Source organism: Podarcis muralis, chromosome 3 (assembly GCF_964188315.1).
Source record: "Podarcis muralis chromosome 3, rPodMur119.hap1.1, whole genome shotgun sequence".
NCBI lineage: Eukaryota > Metazoa > Chordata > Lepidosauria > Squamata > Lacertidae > Podarcis > Podarcis muralis.
The window spans coordinates 91,571,062-91,586,291 of NC_135657.1; the positions used below are offsets into that span (position 1 = coordinate 91,571,062).

The 15,230-nt window shown below is 42.6% G+C and overlaps 1 protein-coding gene across 3 annotated transcripts in view; it reads right to left on the reverse strand.

The window, feature by feature from the left end:
• Positions 1-501: 501 nt before the first annotated feature.
• Positions 502-15,230, reverse strand: part of LPIN1 (lipin 1) — a 94,305-nt gene continuing 79,576 nt past the window's right edge. For all 3 annotated transcript variants that reach the window (XM_028722560.2, XM_028722561.2, XM_028722562.2), the window contains 9 exons: positions 15,031-15,123; positions 12,635-12,690; positions 11,596-11,737; positions 10,892-11,040; positions 9,538-9,624; positions 8,458-8,610; positions 7,384-7,498; positions 6,824-6,927; positions 502-6,316 (listed from right to left, as the gene is read on the reverse strand). In XM_028722560.2, coding sequence (XP_028578393.2) covers positions 6,157-6,316; positions 6,824-6,927; positions 7,384-7,498; positions 8,458-8,610; positions 9,538-9,624; positions 10,892-11,040; positions 11,596-11,737; positions 12,635-12,690; positions 15,031-15,123 — 1,059 coding nt within the window. In that variant the 3' untranslated portion in view covers positions 502-6,156. The remainder of the gene's footprint in view (positions 6,317-6,823; positions 6,928-7,383; positions 7,499-8,457; positions 8,611-9,537; positions 9,625-10,891; positions 11,041-11,595; positions 11,738-12,634; positions 12,691-15,030; positions 15,124-15,230) is intronic.

The window sequence follows — 15,230 nt, forward strand, 5'->3', positions numbered from 1 at the left end:
GCAACAACTTTAAAGATCTGTGCCTGACCACTTTCTCTCTCTCACTCTTCTTATTTCTTTGGCTCCAGAGGTTTCCCTGCAAAAACCTGCTCTTTAAAGCTGAATCGGAACAAACAACAATCCATGGAAAACCCGAATGGGGCACTTCAGCTTTAAAAAGCAGAGTTGTGGGAGGAACACTGCGGAGCAAAGATATCATTATCTGAGCTCAATGACACATTCCAATCACACACAAATATTCAAGGAGGGTGCAACGCATGGCTGGTGAGATGTGGCCAATGTAGGGGAGTCTCAAAGGTCAGGCAGAAGGTTGCATTTGACACACACCACGGGCCTGAGGAAAGATGCTGAGGACCACAGAGTTTACTTTCTGACAATTTCAAGGGGTTTAAGTATTTGCCTAAAATCTTCCCTGCTGAACTCAAGACTGTGAAGTGATTAACTTGGGCTGAATCCTGTCTGGTATGCATTAAAAAAAAAAAGCAACTTGCACCCAGCAGCTGGATTTTCAAAACATTTTAATTGGATTGCATTTATTACAATATATATATACTTTGCATTCAGTTCATCACCAAAATGAGATGTTACCTTATTTTCTATAATTTATTGCACTGATGCATACATATACAGAGGAAATAGTTTCCAGAAACATTAAGTCCTAAAATATATATTTTTAAAAAATAAAATAAAAAATCATTCCTCTGACCCTCAAATTACATCAAGCATTGTTGTAATTTTCAACACACTGATATTCTTCATTGCATGTAGCACTTGTGGAGCTAAATGGCCATTTAAATGTATGAAAATAAACAAGGATACACTTCTGGCATATTCTAGTTTAGAAGGTGGGGAAACATACAAACAGAGCATATACTGGATTTGCATTTTTGCATTTAGAGTGCATTAGAAAAGGTACGCTTTTCTGTAACAGAAAACCACCAGTACACTGAAAGCAAAGTGAACAGTTTTCTTTTTCTTTCACAGAAAGAATATGAAGTAATTCAGCTATTCCAGGTTTATTTTGTTCTTTGGGAATTGAACAACGCAGTTTGAAATGTGTGCATAAGAACAGCTCAGCCAAAGTGAAACTATTTAGAAACTGTGTACCTGTTGCTGTTTTTGTCTTTAAATTAGAACAAAGCTTTTAAAAAAGTCTTACATCTATTATTCCCAATGACCATCAAAAATAGTTGAGGGAAATGTCCTTGCAATTGCATTCAACAAGGTATATGCAGAGTGATCTTCAAATATGCTTTAAAAAGGAACTTGAAACAAAATGTGTAACAGGGCTTAGTAACAGCTTTATTCTCTGCAAATAGTTTCACATGAACCTGGAGAAAACCCACAGCTTCAATTAGGTGACAACCCCAATGCTGTTAGAGGAGATAATTTATTATCACTTACAACCATGGCAGACCCAAGCAGCTCCAGGTCAGCTGGAAGGCAACTGGGGTCCTCAAAAAATGAACGTTTTGTGGCATGTGAGAGTGTCTATAAATAAGGTCAAGGGTTAAGTGACTACAAAACTCAAAATCTCCTCCTTAAATAGCTAGGATATACACACACACACAGTGTCCACGTTAAGTGCTGCTGAGCTGAACTCATCTGTGATAGTCAAGAAACTCGCCCGTTAAAGGCAATGTGGTACAGAATTGCTCAACTCTGGTTGGGTTACACACCCAGTTTGTTCTAAACCACTGGGAAAACAAATATTGGCAAGTCCATTTTTACAGTTCAGCATGTAATGGGTCCATCTGCAACAGGAGAAATGTCTCTCTAAAGCTGATACCTCTTATCCTTGCAGATGGTCTCTCTATGGCTTTTTTGGTTCCCAAGCTGAAGTTTTCTGCTTATGAAACATCGCCGGAGATTTGGAAGCTAAAAATTGTATACCGTGTTGCTTAATTGGTAAATTTGACAGTCTAAATTTCCACTATTTATCAGATCAATGCCTGGACTTCTCTATGCAGCACTGCCAAGCTTTTGTCGCCGTGCACATGCACCCAATTATTCTCCAAATTCACTTCTGTGGGAATCAGTGCATCTTCACGAATGACGGAGAAAACGCTTGAGCCAGTTCCCACAGCTCGGGGAAAGATGCACAAAGTAGCAGGCTTGCGTGCATGTACCTCACCATTAAAGGGAGGGGACCCCATGTGCAAACAAGGCCTGTGTATGCACAACCCCTCTTCAGCTTGGACTCCAGTGACAAGAGTATTTTATTTTCTCATGCTACAGTTCTGCTGGTTTGGAAAGGTGTCCTAGCCAGCCCCACTTCTCCTTCCCAGTCAAACAGCCGATCAGTGGGATTTTGTGGCTGTTTTAGCTCAGAGTGTTGTGCCCCTTTGGCTCATGGAGGACCAGTAAACTTAATAAAGGCAAGCACACTCCTTTGGAAGCACTTAGCATCCTGCCCCAACAAAGGAAGACTCTGTGTCTACTTTAAGTCCAGTCTTGTAAGCAGAGACCAGACTCTGTAAATACAGGTGGATACCATTTTGCATTTGTCCAATTGACACAGGACTGCCAGCACATGGGTCCTTTTGGACCAAGAAGAGGGGAGAACAGGGGCAAGGCGAACTTACGGGTGCTTCGCCAACACAGACAGTGGCCAGGAACAGAACTTTCATGCAAAATGGTCACCATCTGTATATATACATACAACTGCATACACCTTAATCATAGGGCTATTCTAAAACTAGATGTGGGCTACATGCCTTACAGAATTAAGGCTACAACCCTATACACTTACTTTGCGGGGGTGGTGGTACTGGAGCTTACTTCGGATAAGACATGTATAGAACTGCACTGCAGCCTGCAATCTGATACAGACACCTGGAAGTAAGCCTCATTGAACACAGTGGGACTTACGTCCAAGTAAATATGCATAAGGTTGTGCTGTAAACATAGAAGGATAATTGTTTGGCAGGACCTGGGACCACTGAAGCCAAAGTGAAGTCACTCCACTGAGTTTCTAGTGGGAATTGTGAAAGAGCAGTTTCACAGTGCTAATTTCTCTCTGGTGCCAATGTCATTTTCACTATCAATGGCAAAAGTACCGCTGATATGAAGAAGAGAGACTAGGGCCGCAATCCAGTACAGAGTAAGGCATATTTATTTATATATACAGTCATACCTCAGGTTACAGACGCTTCAGGTTGCGTTTTTTCAGGTTATGGACCGCCGAAACCCGCAAGTACCAGAACGGGTTACTTCCAGATTTCGGCGGTCGTGCATGCACAGAAGCACTAAATCGTGCTTTGCGCATGCACAGAAACGCCGAATCGCAACCCGCGCAGACGTGACGCTGCAGGTTGCGGATGCTGCAGGTTGCGAACGTGCATCCCGCACGGATCACGTTCACAACCCGAGCGTCCACTGTATTTATATGTATTTAACTGTGTGCTGGATTGCAGCATTTGGAGCCAATTCCAGCTAAAGTCAGCTGGAACAAACAGCACAACCATATACAAATCTACACAGAAGTAAGCCCCACAGGCTTCAGGGAACCTATTCCCAGGGTAGAGGGTACAGAATTGCAGCCTAAGTCACTGAATCCAGCAGAACAGGTTACCCATCCTGGTGAACTTAAGTTCCATTGAAAGTTGGCATTTGACTGCCTCGAGAGGGAGACCATGGTGTGCCTCTCCAGGGGTGAAGTCAAATTGTTACATTAGCAGCACCAAAGTGACTTCTAAGCCTGGGCAGTGAGTAAGGAGGTCCTGGGCTGCCAGGACCCCCCCCCCCTTTCTACCTCACTGGTGTGGTCCAAAGGAAAGCAGAGCAATCTTAGGGACTCCACTCCAGATTTGTGTAGGGTATATTCCTTAGCCTGTATTCACAAGCAGGGGAAGCCCCAAACTCACCAGTGGTACTACTGGTACCATACCCCCCTATAACGCAGGACACATAAAAAGGGCACATGCTAAAGGAAGAAAGTAATGTGACTTAATCATTATGACTCAACGGAAACCATTTTCTTTACTGTTGACCTATTAAAACTGTAATCATGAAATACATTTTTTTTTTTAAAACGGCAGAATACAGATATGACAATTTTAGGCTCTTTGTACATATTATTGCCTTACAACCTGTCCGAATGAATGGAGAACCTGCTGAATTAAAAAGAAACTGCGGGTGGGGTGCATCTGAAGGTGGGTTCCAAAATGGCTCCTTCCCAGTTGCTTTTCTCCTGGTGGCGGCAGTAGGTTACAGTACATCTGCTCTCCAAGAACAGGAGAAGAAAAATGGCTGGGGGAAACCAGCTTCAGAGGGGAAGCACGATTGGGGGAAGAATTCAGCAATGCTCTTTTGCCCACAATTTCATTTTAAATCGCCCCCCAAACCCTGAATTTAAAGAGATCTGAGAGCAACCCACAGATCTGGCATCATCACGCCTGGCCTATCAGATAATACCCCCTAAGGACGCAAGAAGAGCCCGCTGAATCAGGCCAATGACCTGATTAAATAAATATCATTTAAAACAATGCAACTGTAAAAAAAAACATTCTTTTTTGTTGTTTTGCTTTAGTATTATTTGGCATATGGCAAGTGGAAGCCTGTGTTTTTAACGAAGGCTGGCAACTTATAAAAAGCAGCGTCTCTGAAAAATAAAATATAAATTACCTGGAACATTCACTTGTAATGCATACCATTAAATCTCAAGGCAGTCAAATGCCATCAGCTACGCCCCCCCAAAAAATTAGGACCAACCAAGACCTACTGCAATCATGCAGAGAAGAAAAAAACATAAGATGAAACATAAAAAGAAAACTCCCGGTGACAGCTGGTAATATTATATGGCACTCAAATTATATTAAAGTTGTGGGGAGAGAACCATAGCAAGAGAAATCCTTCTCCTTCCCCATTCAACAAAGGAGTGCACATCAATCACAGCTACAGATAGTGCAAATGGGGGGGGGGGGAAGTGTTGGCCCAGCAACACAGCTCCCTTGAAGTTTATAAAGCAAATAAAGGCCACTTCTGAAAATGTTTTTTTCTTTTTCGCAGTTATGGACGGAAACCAATGTACCGTGTACCTGCCGAGAATGGTACATATGCATTTCAATGGAACCCGTTTTCGTGGCGAACACACACAGAAGGAGCAACCTGGAAAGACCTCCGTATATTTTGCTGGGAAACACACTGATTGGCAAACAGCAAAGTCATGACTAACCTCTAAGACCATTGATTTCAATGGGTCTACTCTCGGTTTTACAGGCACGTATGTCATGCCCAGCTGGCTCAAGGGTGCATAAGGTATCTGAGCAATTGTATCGTATGAAATGGCCTGAAGGGTATTGTGATGCAAAAGAACCAGCATGTCCAATTACTCCTTAATTCAGGCACAATTTGATGTGAAATAAGAACAGCAGCTCCAGTCCCAAACCTTTTCTTACTTTAAATTATAGCCTTGATCCAGATTAGTCAACATGCACACACGTCAGGCAGCACTCAGTGCTGCTTAACCCCCTTCTTTTGTTCATTTTAAGGGAGCTGCACCGCAATGTTTCTTATGCAAACACACAAGACCTTTTTTAAAAACAAAAAGCAACAACCCTCAAGTTTAAAATCCAGTTTGGCATTATAGAACTGGGAGCCACACACTCAGCCAGTTCAAGCTAGTACAGCAATAGTGACAATAGCTGTGTGCTATATAGACTAGCTGTAGACCAATTGACTTTAGTTCAATAAATCGAATCATACTTTGTGGATCAAAAGGTGGCGGTTCTAGTAAAAGCAGGCATTTCCGCTCAGAGGTTTCAAGTTCTGTCTTCCTTCTCTACCTGAAAACTAGGGGCCGGAAGACCCCAAGTGATGCCTCAGACTGGAACCACACCCCACAAAAAAAGCAGGCATGGGGAAAATGAAGACACATCTAGAAATCCCATCATTATCATCAAGGCACTCAGAAATGCCCTTCTGTAATAAGACTATATGGCATGTATCTTGAGCCTGCTGTTGCAGGAGATCTGGGAGCGTGACATTCAGAAATGTTACTTTACAGGACAAAAAGAAAAAAAGAAATTTCTGAACTGCACATTTAAACAAAATGTTCACTACATCCCAAACTCCAGGTGAACTGCAAATGGCAAAATCCAGGTGCATCACCGAAGAGTGTTCAAACTGCTGCCGAGAAGGTTCAGAAGCCGATTATTATGGCACATGAGGATGCATCTCCTGGTTTTCAAAAGGTGGCAGCGGATCCCTCCAATATGTGAACTGACTGTAGGTGTCAGAACAGGGGAAGTCTGAAGAATGGCTTCTTTTCAACAGGGGAAATACGTGATCTACCACTTCGCAGAGCCTCACGTACCTGGACAAAAAGAAAAAGTTTATTATTACCACTGCCTAATAAATTGGATATGGTGATATCACGGGCTGCATTAATACAGCTATTTTATCCACATTTTAAGACAGACTAATTAAGGAAATTACAACAGACCCACAGAGTCATATATCCCGTTTCTGAATCTGATGTGTGACAGTACGATTTGCTGAAGCGCTGCTGAGCTAACATAGGATTGCCTTGGAGCTTAAATGCAACGGCACAGCTGCAAATGTGCTGAAAAACAAGCTTTTTTGTTCAAATAAAGAAAACTGGGAATTTCTCATTTTTAACTACTGAATCACAGAGTGATTACCTAGCACGTAACTGAAATAAATCTTGATAATATCACAACCTGAACTAGATGACCCTCTTAACTCTGCCATTCTGTGATTTCAAGGCGGTCCAGTTAATTTCTACTGTAACGCCCAGCATCAAAGGGCTTAGAGAAAGAGAACTCCACCCCACATTAGGAGCAAGTGGACTGATACTCACGATGAGATGTTGGTCTTTGCATGCTCTTGAATTAGCTCCCCTTTAGGATTAACAGTGAATATTCTGTTTAGTGAAACTCCCACTTGCTTGTATGAATATACATCCTAGGGGGGAAAACAACAAACACAAAAGGTAGGTTTCCCCTCAGTATAAATGGAAAACAGTTTACCTTTCTAAAATGCTTATGTGTTTTACTTCACAGGGTTGTTGTGGGGATGAAACAGAAAAGGGTCAAGTCATGGGCTTGCTAAATCCCCATGTGCATGAATGTGATGCGAATTGGTGGGAGTATCAATTTGATGACTGAGGATAACCTGGAAAGTCAAGACCCACCAAACTGCAAGACATTTCTGCCAATCCCATAAGACGTTTGTGCAGGTCTCCACGTTCCTCTCCACTTGACCAATTGATATGGATTGAAGAAATGTTTCACAAAACCACAGAGAAGTAACATGCTGTTGCAAGTAGCTTGAAACTACAGCATGAACCCCAAACATTATCTACAGAAGCTCCTCTTTGGACGAGTCCTCATAAAATAATAGTATCACAAAGGTACTTACAGCGGGCCTATTGCCAAAAGCAGCATAAAACGGTTCTGTGTTGGGATGAAACAAGTTTTTGATGTCCGTTAGGCACTGAACTTTAAACTTCTCTGGCTTCTTCTCTATTACTTCCCTGAAATAAACCATCACACACAAAAACAGAAGTGTTTTAGAAGTGCTTTATCAATGCAACACGGTCATTTTTCTTAGGCTAAACACAACATTTTAAATGACTGAACTTCAGATTCCCCCAAAAAGAATTGTAAAGATACTCATGGTTCCTTGTTTTAAAAAATGGAAGCTTCCAAACCTAAGTGGCATGGTTAAAGATGAGGCACAAATAATATGTTCACCTCTTTAGTCTGATTGATTTAACTTTAAAAGAGTTAGGGAAAGGTAAAGGGACCCCTGACCATTAGGTCCAGTCATGATCGACTCTGGAGTTGCGGCGCTCATCTCGCTTTATTGGCCAAGGGAGCCAGCGTACAGCTTCCAGGTCATGTGGCCAGCATGACTAAGCCGCTTCTGGCGAACCAGAGCAGCACACGGAAACACCGTTTACCTTCCCGCCGGACCGGTACCTATTTATCTACTTGTACTTTGATGGGCTTTCGAACTGCTAGGTTGGCAGGAGCAGGGACCGAACAACAGGAGCTCATCCCATCGTGGGGATTCGAACCACTAACCTTCTGATCAGCAAGTCCTAGGCTCTGTGGTTTAACCCACAGCGCCACCTAATTTACCCACTAACATTAAGGGATTTAATTGTACTCTGTTGGACTGTGATCGAGGACCAAAAATAAACTAATGTCACATGTGTAAACCACTTTTGTGCATTTTATGCAAGCCTCTGCATTCTAACGAAATAGCATCACTGATGCAACCACAAAATCCATTTTGAGCACACCCTTATAAATAACTAGCAGATATGGTTTGGCCCACTCAAGTCTCATTTTGCAATAAAGATGTGGGATCCTTACAGCTGAAGCTCAGAAAATATTTCGGACAAATAAGCAACCCCAACAACTAGCAAGCCAGGCAACCCTCAACCCAGTGAAATTTCTAGCATGGCAAGTTTCCGTGTTCTCTTACCTGTGGAAAGCTGAGAACAAGCTGCTGGGACTCAGTAATACAGGCCCTTGAGGGAGCACCGTTCCTCGTTCGTTAACCCAGTGCAAGTATCCTCGGGTCATATCTGCCATTCCTATCGCACGTGCAGAACAGTATAGGAACTTATACCCATTTCTGTTTCAAAAAGAGAGAATAGTTGCCATCATCAGAAATACACTATCCAAAATCAGCTTTAAGCATGTAAGCTGATATTGCCTTTTAATATCTCCCATGTATTTGATAAATCGTATTATGGAATATAGCATTTCCTTCCATTACACCGGTCCAGCCATAAGATATAAGCATTCAGAGCCACTAAGGCTGCAGTTCCATGTTCCAATATGAAGGTGTTTAGCACAACTGATTTCCATAAAAACTCTGCATGGAACAAGGGGACAGAGATGGCTCTGTCATTGGGCCGGGTGAACAACTGCCTCAAGCAGCAGGTTTTAGGGGTCCGTTCATTGGCAGCAAATTGCCTTGTGAGGAGGTGCAGATACAGGGGGAGGATAGGGCACGGGAAGCCAAAGCAAGGCTCAATGCATGTCATGTGTCTGAGGGAGAAAATGACTCTGAAAGTCAAAGGATGACAGGATGTTGCCGCAGACTAGACCTACGAACCAACACCGAAGAGGGAACTGACAGAAAGTCAAGTGAGGAATTGACTGATCTGATAAGCAGAGTGAAAATCAGCTCCCTGAATACAAGAACAGAAAAGGGAGGGATTCTGTAAGGGGCAGATGAACACCCCCGCCCCTCGCATACACACTCACACTGTTTCATTTTAGACACCTACTGAAAACCTTTATGTTTCAGCAAGCCTTTCCAGACACATGATTCAGTCACCTATATTTGTTCTTTAAAGTTTTATAGATGTTATCTTCGGTTTTAATTATGATGGCTTTATGCACGGCTATTTTCATTTCATTTATGGTTTTTAGCAGTGTTTTCTATTCATACTCTGCTTTGGGCAGCTTTTTGATGATGCTGTTTATATAAATTCTAGATTTAAAAAACCGCAATGTGAAGCAAGGTATGACTGTACAACCCAATAATACTCACTGGCTCACTTTATGGTACAATTTGGCAATCCCTTGATGTGTCCAATCTTTGCCAAGAGTGGGCAAAATATGACCTAAAGTATCTGACCTGGAAAAAGAGAGGATTGATTGATTTAATAGACTAGAAGAAATTATTATCTGTTACTTATTAACACTGTTTCAGCCTTGCCTTTGGCGTAAATTCTTCTGTGAACTTTTTCAAAGAACTCTTAAAAGAGAAAACCATTTTATCCCTCTTTGACTTTAGAGTAGCATTGGAATCAACACAAACACTTTATTAATTATTATTATTATTATCATCATCATTATTTCATTTCTGTTCCATGTTTACTCCAAGGAGCTCCATGTAGGATATATACATCTCCCCCTCCCCCATTTTATTGTCACAACAATCTTGTGAGACAGATTAGGCTCAGAAACAGTCGCTAGCCCAAGGTCACCCAGTGAGCTTCATGGATGAATGGGGATTTGCACCCTCATCTCCCAGGTCCAACTAATCCAACACACTAACCACTATACTGAAATGGCTCTCCTATGGATCAGCTTGCATCACCAGCATTATTACTGATTCTTGGCTACAGAAATCTGTGTGTCTTAAAATCAGATGAGATGGACATAAGATTAACTTGATAAGAAAACAAAAGCAGAACATTCTTAAATGAATGTTAAACAGTTAAAAACAAGCAAAGCAAAATGAGAGAATGGAGAAGCAATAAGCAACAAAGGAAACTGCTACCTAGGGCTCACTGCAATGTGCAGTCTATACAAGTCTCCATATCTCCCATGGTTCACAAACGCCAACCAGAAACACAAGAAAGCATAAAGGTTTATGCCTCTCTATCGGATTGGCATTATGACTTTTGAGTGTTGCTGTTGCGTCATGTGATGGAAGCAGATAGGAGATTGGTCCAGTCATCAGCTTGGCTTGGCATATCAGCTTGGACTGGGCCACCAAGAATGGGCAAGAGTCCTGGAATTGGAAGGGACCCTGAGAGTCATTGCTTAGTCCCACCCTAAGCAATGCAGGAATCTCAACTAAAGCATCCATGATAGATGGCCATCCAACCTCTGCTTATAAACCTCCAACCAAAGAGAGTCTGCTGCTCTCCAGGGGAGTTAGTTCCACTGTCGAGCAGCTCTTATTGCCAGAAAGTTCTTTCTCCTGTTTAGCTGAACTCTCCTTTCGGGCAACTTGAATTCAACAGTTTTAAAAAATGGCCCCAGTGCATAGAGAGGATTGCAAGTGTCTCCCATTATTTTCCACGCTGCTATTTCGAACTTTCTGATGAAGCAGGCAAAACAGTTTTCCCTGAAGGGGAACTCTTGGCATACTGTGTGCCTTGCAAAGCGCTTACCTCGTAATTGTGCCATCAATGTCAGAAATAATGACCTTGTCATCCCAGTTCCACAAGTAGATGGTGCCTTCACAGCGGCACGTCCCTTGGTACTGTGTTGTAACACTGAAAATCACATCGTTGGGGCCATTCTTAAGATTCAGGCTTTTCTGTCGAAAAAAAGCACAAACAAAACCAAAACCCGGATTTCAAGATTTGCGCGTCGACAAACCAGATGGCTCGGAATATTATTAAAGCACAGTTCTTAAAGGTCTGGCAGTAAATCGCTTTAGTCACACACATTTAAGTCCCTTCTCTTGCATTACTGAGCAAGGAAGCAGAATTACAGTCAGGGTAATAAGGAATTCTGCTGTATAGCCAATGGCCTGGAATGTGCAAAGCAGGTAAAACAAGAAAATAAAAAACCAGGCTCAACAACAGCAAGCTGCTATGTAAACCACTTAGAGGTTTTCACAATTAAGCAGTATGAAAATTTTGTTTTTTAAAAAATAAAAATACCAATCTTCTTATTAATTTTAAACATCAGTCAATATACTGGTTGGGTTACACCTTCCTGGGCTTTTATGGTACCCCTTGTTCTCTTATATCAACCACTTCATTAAGGGAAACTTTCTTTAACAACACTCAAAAACAGATTCATTGTCCTTCACCCAGTGTCTTAATTTCTATAGGTGGGGTGAAAAGTTGATGTGAACGTAACTTACAAGCTGTTCTGAACTGAGTCGAAGGGTCTTTTTGTAACCCACTCCAGACAATAATGGAAGATGACCAGGGTTTGCTGATGATGCAAAGGGTTGACTTGAAGCTCTAGGGTCTTCATCACTTGAAGAAGACTCATCTTTGATTCTGAAACATCATACACAGGGACATTATTTGTGTGTGTGTGTGTGTGTGTGTGTGTGTGTGTATAAACATTTATTACTTTTTATTTTGTTTATTACAATTGTACACCTCCCTCCCTCCAAAGAGTTCAGGGCAACATTCAGGGTTATTATTCTCCTCCTCTCTGTTTTATCTTCACAACAACCCTGTGGGGTAGACTAGGCAGAGAGCGAGAGAGAAAGAGAGGGAGAGGGAGAGGCCTGAGGCCCCCCAGTGTTGAGCAGGGATTTAAAATCAGGTCTCTCCAGTCACCCTACCCCAGTGGCACGCCATCATATTCATAATATTGACTTGAGGAGGGTTCCTTAAATAAAAGAATTGTCACACATCCTGCCAATCATGCACACAAATAAACACACACACACAGTTGTACCTACACATTCAGAATAACAGTGTGATATGTTGGAAGCTAATGTCTCTCCCATGAAGAAAAACTCCAAAGAAAGAAAGAAAGAAAGAAAGAAAGAAAGAAAGAAAGAAAGAAAGAAAGCACACTGGGGTCAGAAATTCTAGCCCTGACCCCTCTTCCTGGTGCAATTTTCCTTCACATTCACACCTGCAATCTGAAGTGGTACAGTTAAAACAGAAGTAAGGTATCATGTTTATTATTATTATTCGGAATCTGCACATCAGCTCTTATTGGTCATTTCTCACACACACACACAAACATGGGAGAACTAGACCCACATCCCAACTCAGCTTCGAAATTCATAAGGCCTAACTTACCTCACAGGACTGTCTGAGCAAATGCATATAGGCCATATAAATGTAGTAAGTTGCTGCTGTTAATGAGAAGGCAAATGAAGCAAAACTTCTAAAGCACTACATAAGTTGAAAAGCAGGACAGAAATGATTTGATACCTGTCTTGAATGTTCAACTCTTCTTTTCCACTCAGACCTGGCACAGGCTTCGTTTCCTGTAGGCGAAACGTTAAGAAGGTGAAGAACAGAGCCGGCTCTGAAAATTACACACGCAGTTACGGTAGAACCACCCAGGTGCATGGAAGAGGGGAAACTGCAGCTCACCACCTCCCTGACTTCCAAGCAGATGGGAGGAACATCAAGGGTGAGCCAACAGCAAGGCCTACTCTTATCGCTGAGCCTGCTCTGTTCTATCTATCCTGCTGATCTCAGTGAATTGCATGTTTGCGGTACTCAAAACGCAGGAGCAGACAGCATGGCGGGTTGGGTCGTGGCATTGCTCCCTGACAGCAGCAGCATCACCACTGCTTACCAAGATGAGGCAGGAACAAGGTTGGAGGTGCAGAGGCACACCAGCAGGGCCAATCCAGCGCCACAAGAGTTTGGCTGTGCAGTCCCAACCTCACTCTGCCCTGTCCTGGTAAGTGCGCAAAACAACAACAAATCTCTGGTGACGTGAAACATATTCAATAAACACACAAGACGTAACCGGCTGTACATTTGAAAAAATAATATATACTATTCATTGTATTGAATTGTAGATTTCAACAGAAGTAGCTCATAAAGTTCAACGAAAAAGGTAGAAGACCTTTCCCAGTGGATCAGTTCATTCTCTAATCAGTTTATGCATAAGGTCCATATATGTGAAAGTGTCTAATTCCACCTGTGTGTTCGTAGACTAAGACAGCTACTACTATGCTATAAGAGGCAGCTACTACTACTAAAGGGGGCGCGGGTGGCGCTGTGGGTAAAACCTCAGTGCCTAGGACTTGCCGATCGTATGGTCAGCGGTTCGAATCCCCGCGGCGGGGTGAGCTCCCGTCTTTCGGTCCCAGCTCCTGCCCACCTAGCAGTTCGAAAGCACCCTTAAGTGCAAGTAGATAAATAGGTACCGCTTTATAGCGGGAAGGTAAACAGTGTTTCCGTGTGCTGCGCTGGTGCCAGCTCGCCAGAGCAGCTTCGTCACGCTGGCCACGTGACCCGGAAGTGTCTCCGGACAGCGCTGACCCCCGGCCTCTTAAGTGAGATGGGCGCACAACCCTAGAGTCGGACATGACTGGCCCGTACGGGCAGGGGTACCTTTACCTTTACTACTACTAAGGCAGCTACTACTGTGCTATAAGATCCACTGTCCTGTGATATCATATATGTTTGTACTACTGATGAAGCCCAGGACAGCGAAACAAGGCTAATATTCAGGAAATCTTTGTCTTAGACTCTGTGAAAGGATTCTGTGGAACTGTAACAACCTTTCGTGTGGATTGTTGGACTCTATGAACAGACAGGTGGAATAGACACTTTCACATATATGGACCTTATGCATAAATCGATTAGAGAATGAACTGATCCACTGGGTCTTCTACTTTTTTTGTTGAACTTCATGAACTACTTCTGTTGAAATCTACAATTCAATACAATGAAGTGTATATATTATTTTTTCAAACGTACAGCTGGTTACATCTTGTGTGTTTACAAGTGGCAACACCACCACCGTTGGGAGGGCGGCAGCTGGCTGCTCCTGCTCCTAGAGGAAGCACCAGTTGTTATGGTTAATAGCTACAGGCAGACCACAGCTCTTAGACACTTGATGGAGGATAGGTCCACCCATGGTCATCAGATAAGGCGGGCAAATGTTCAAGTAGCAATCGTGTTCAATCTGCCATATAGGGTAGGTACGAAGAAGGGGTGCCCATCACCAGCATGGCTTGCCTGAAAGCTTCCTGACAGAATCAGGCTGAACACTCTCAGAGACATAATGCTCAGCTCCATGGGCCTTTCCCCCCAAACAGCAGGGCAATCCTTAGGTTCTTAGATAGTGGCTTGAGAACACTACTTGAGCGCATATATATGCAGGGCTGTGCGCATGCTGTGCTGATGCGGGGGGGGGGGACCACCAAGTGTAATATCGGGCGCAGAATTCAGCATCCTGAAAACCTCCACTTTTGTTTTTAAAACAAGTTTCGAGCCCTTATTGTTGCAAGAATGTAATTAAACATCTGCAGGCAACATCGGATGAAATGCCCTCAGCTATGTCTGAAGGTTTCAATGTTTAAGGTCTCAGTGCTCTGCATCGTTACTTAACCCCTCCTCATATGAGCAGCAAAATAAATTAAGCAAAATGTCAAAAAGGGTTAGATAATTTTATCGAAAACGCCCCACAAATTCTTCACGAAGTTTGCAGGTTACAGAATTCAACTCTTCTTTCTGCTAAATTTGGGTTGCTTAGGAACAAAGTCAAAAATACAAACTTTTGGTTATCAGCCATTACACACAGCTCCATATATATGGTTTTCTAACCTGGGGGGAAATTCGGTCCATCTAGTTTCCGAACTTACCTCTTTGATAGAGCTATTCCTCCCTCGCCATGAAAACCACCATCTTCCACCTTTTTTTGGCATCTTATCCCTCATTATAGAATCCACAGTGGCCTGTGATAAATGGATGGTAACATAAATAATGGAACAGAACAAAAAGTAATCTAACTCATGCAAACGAAAATATATATTTTATATAGAAAAAAACGACAAACCACACG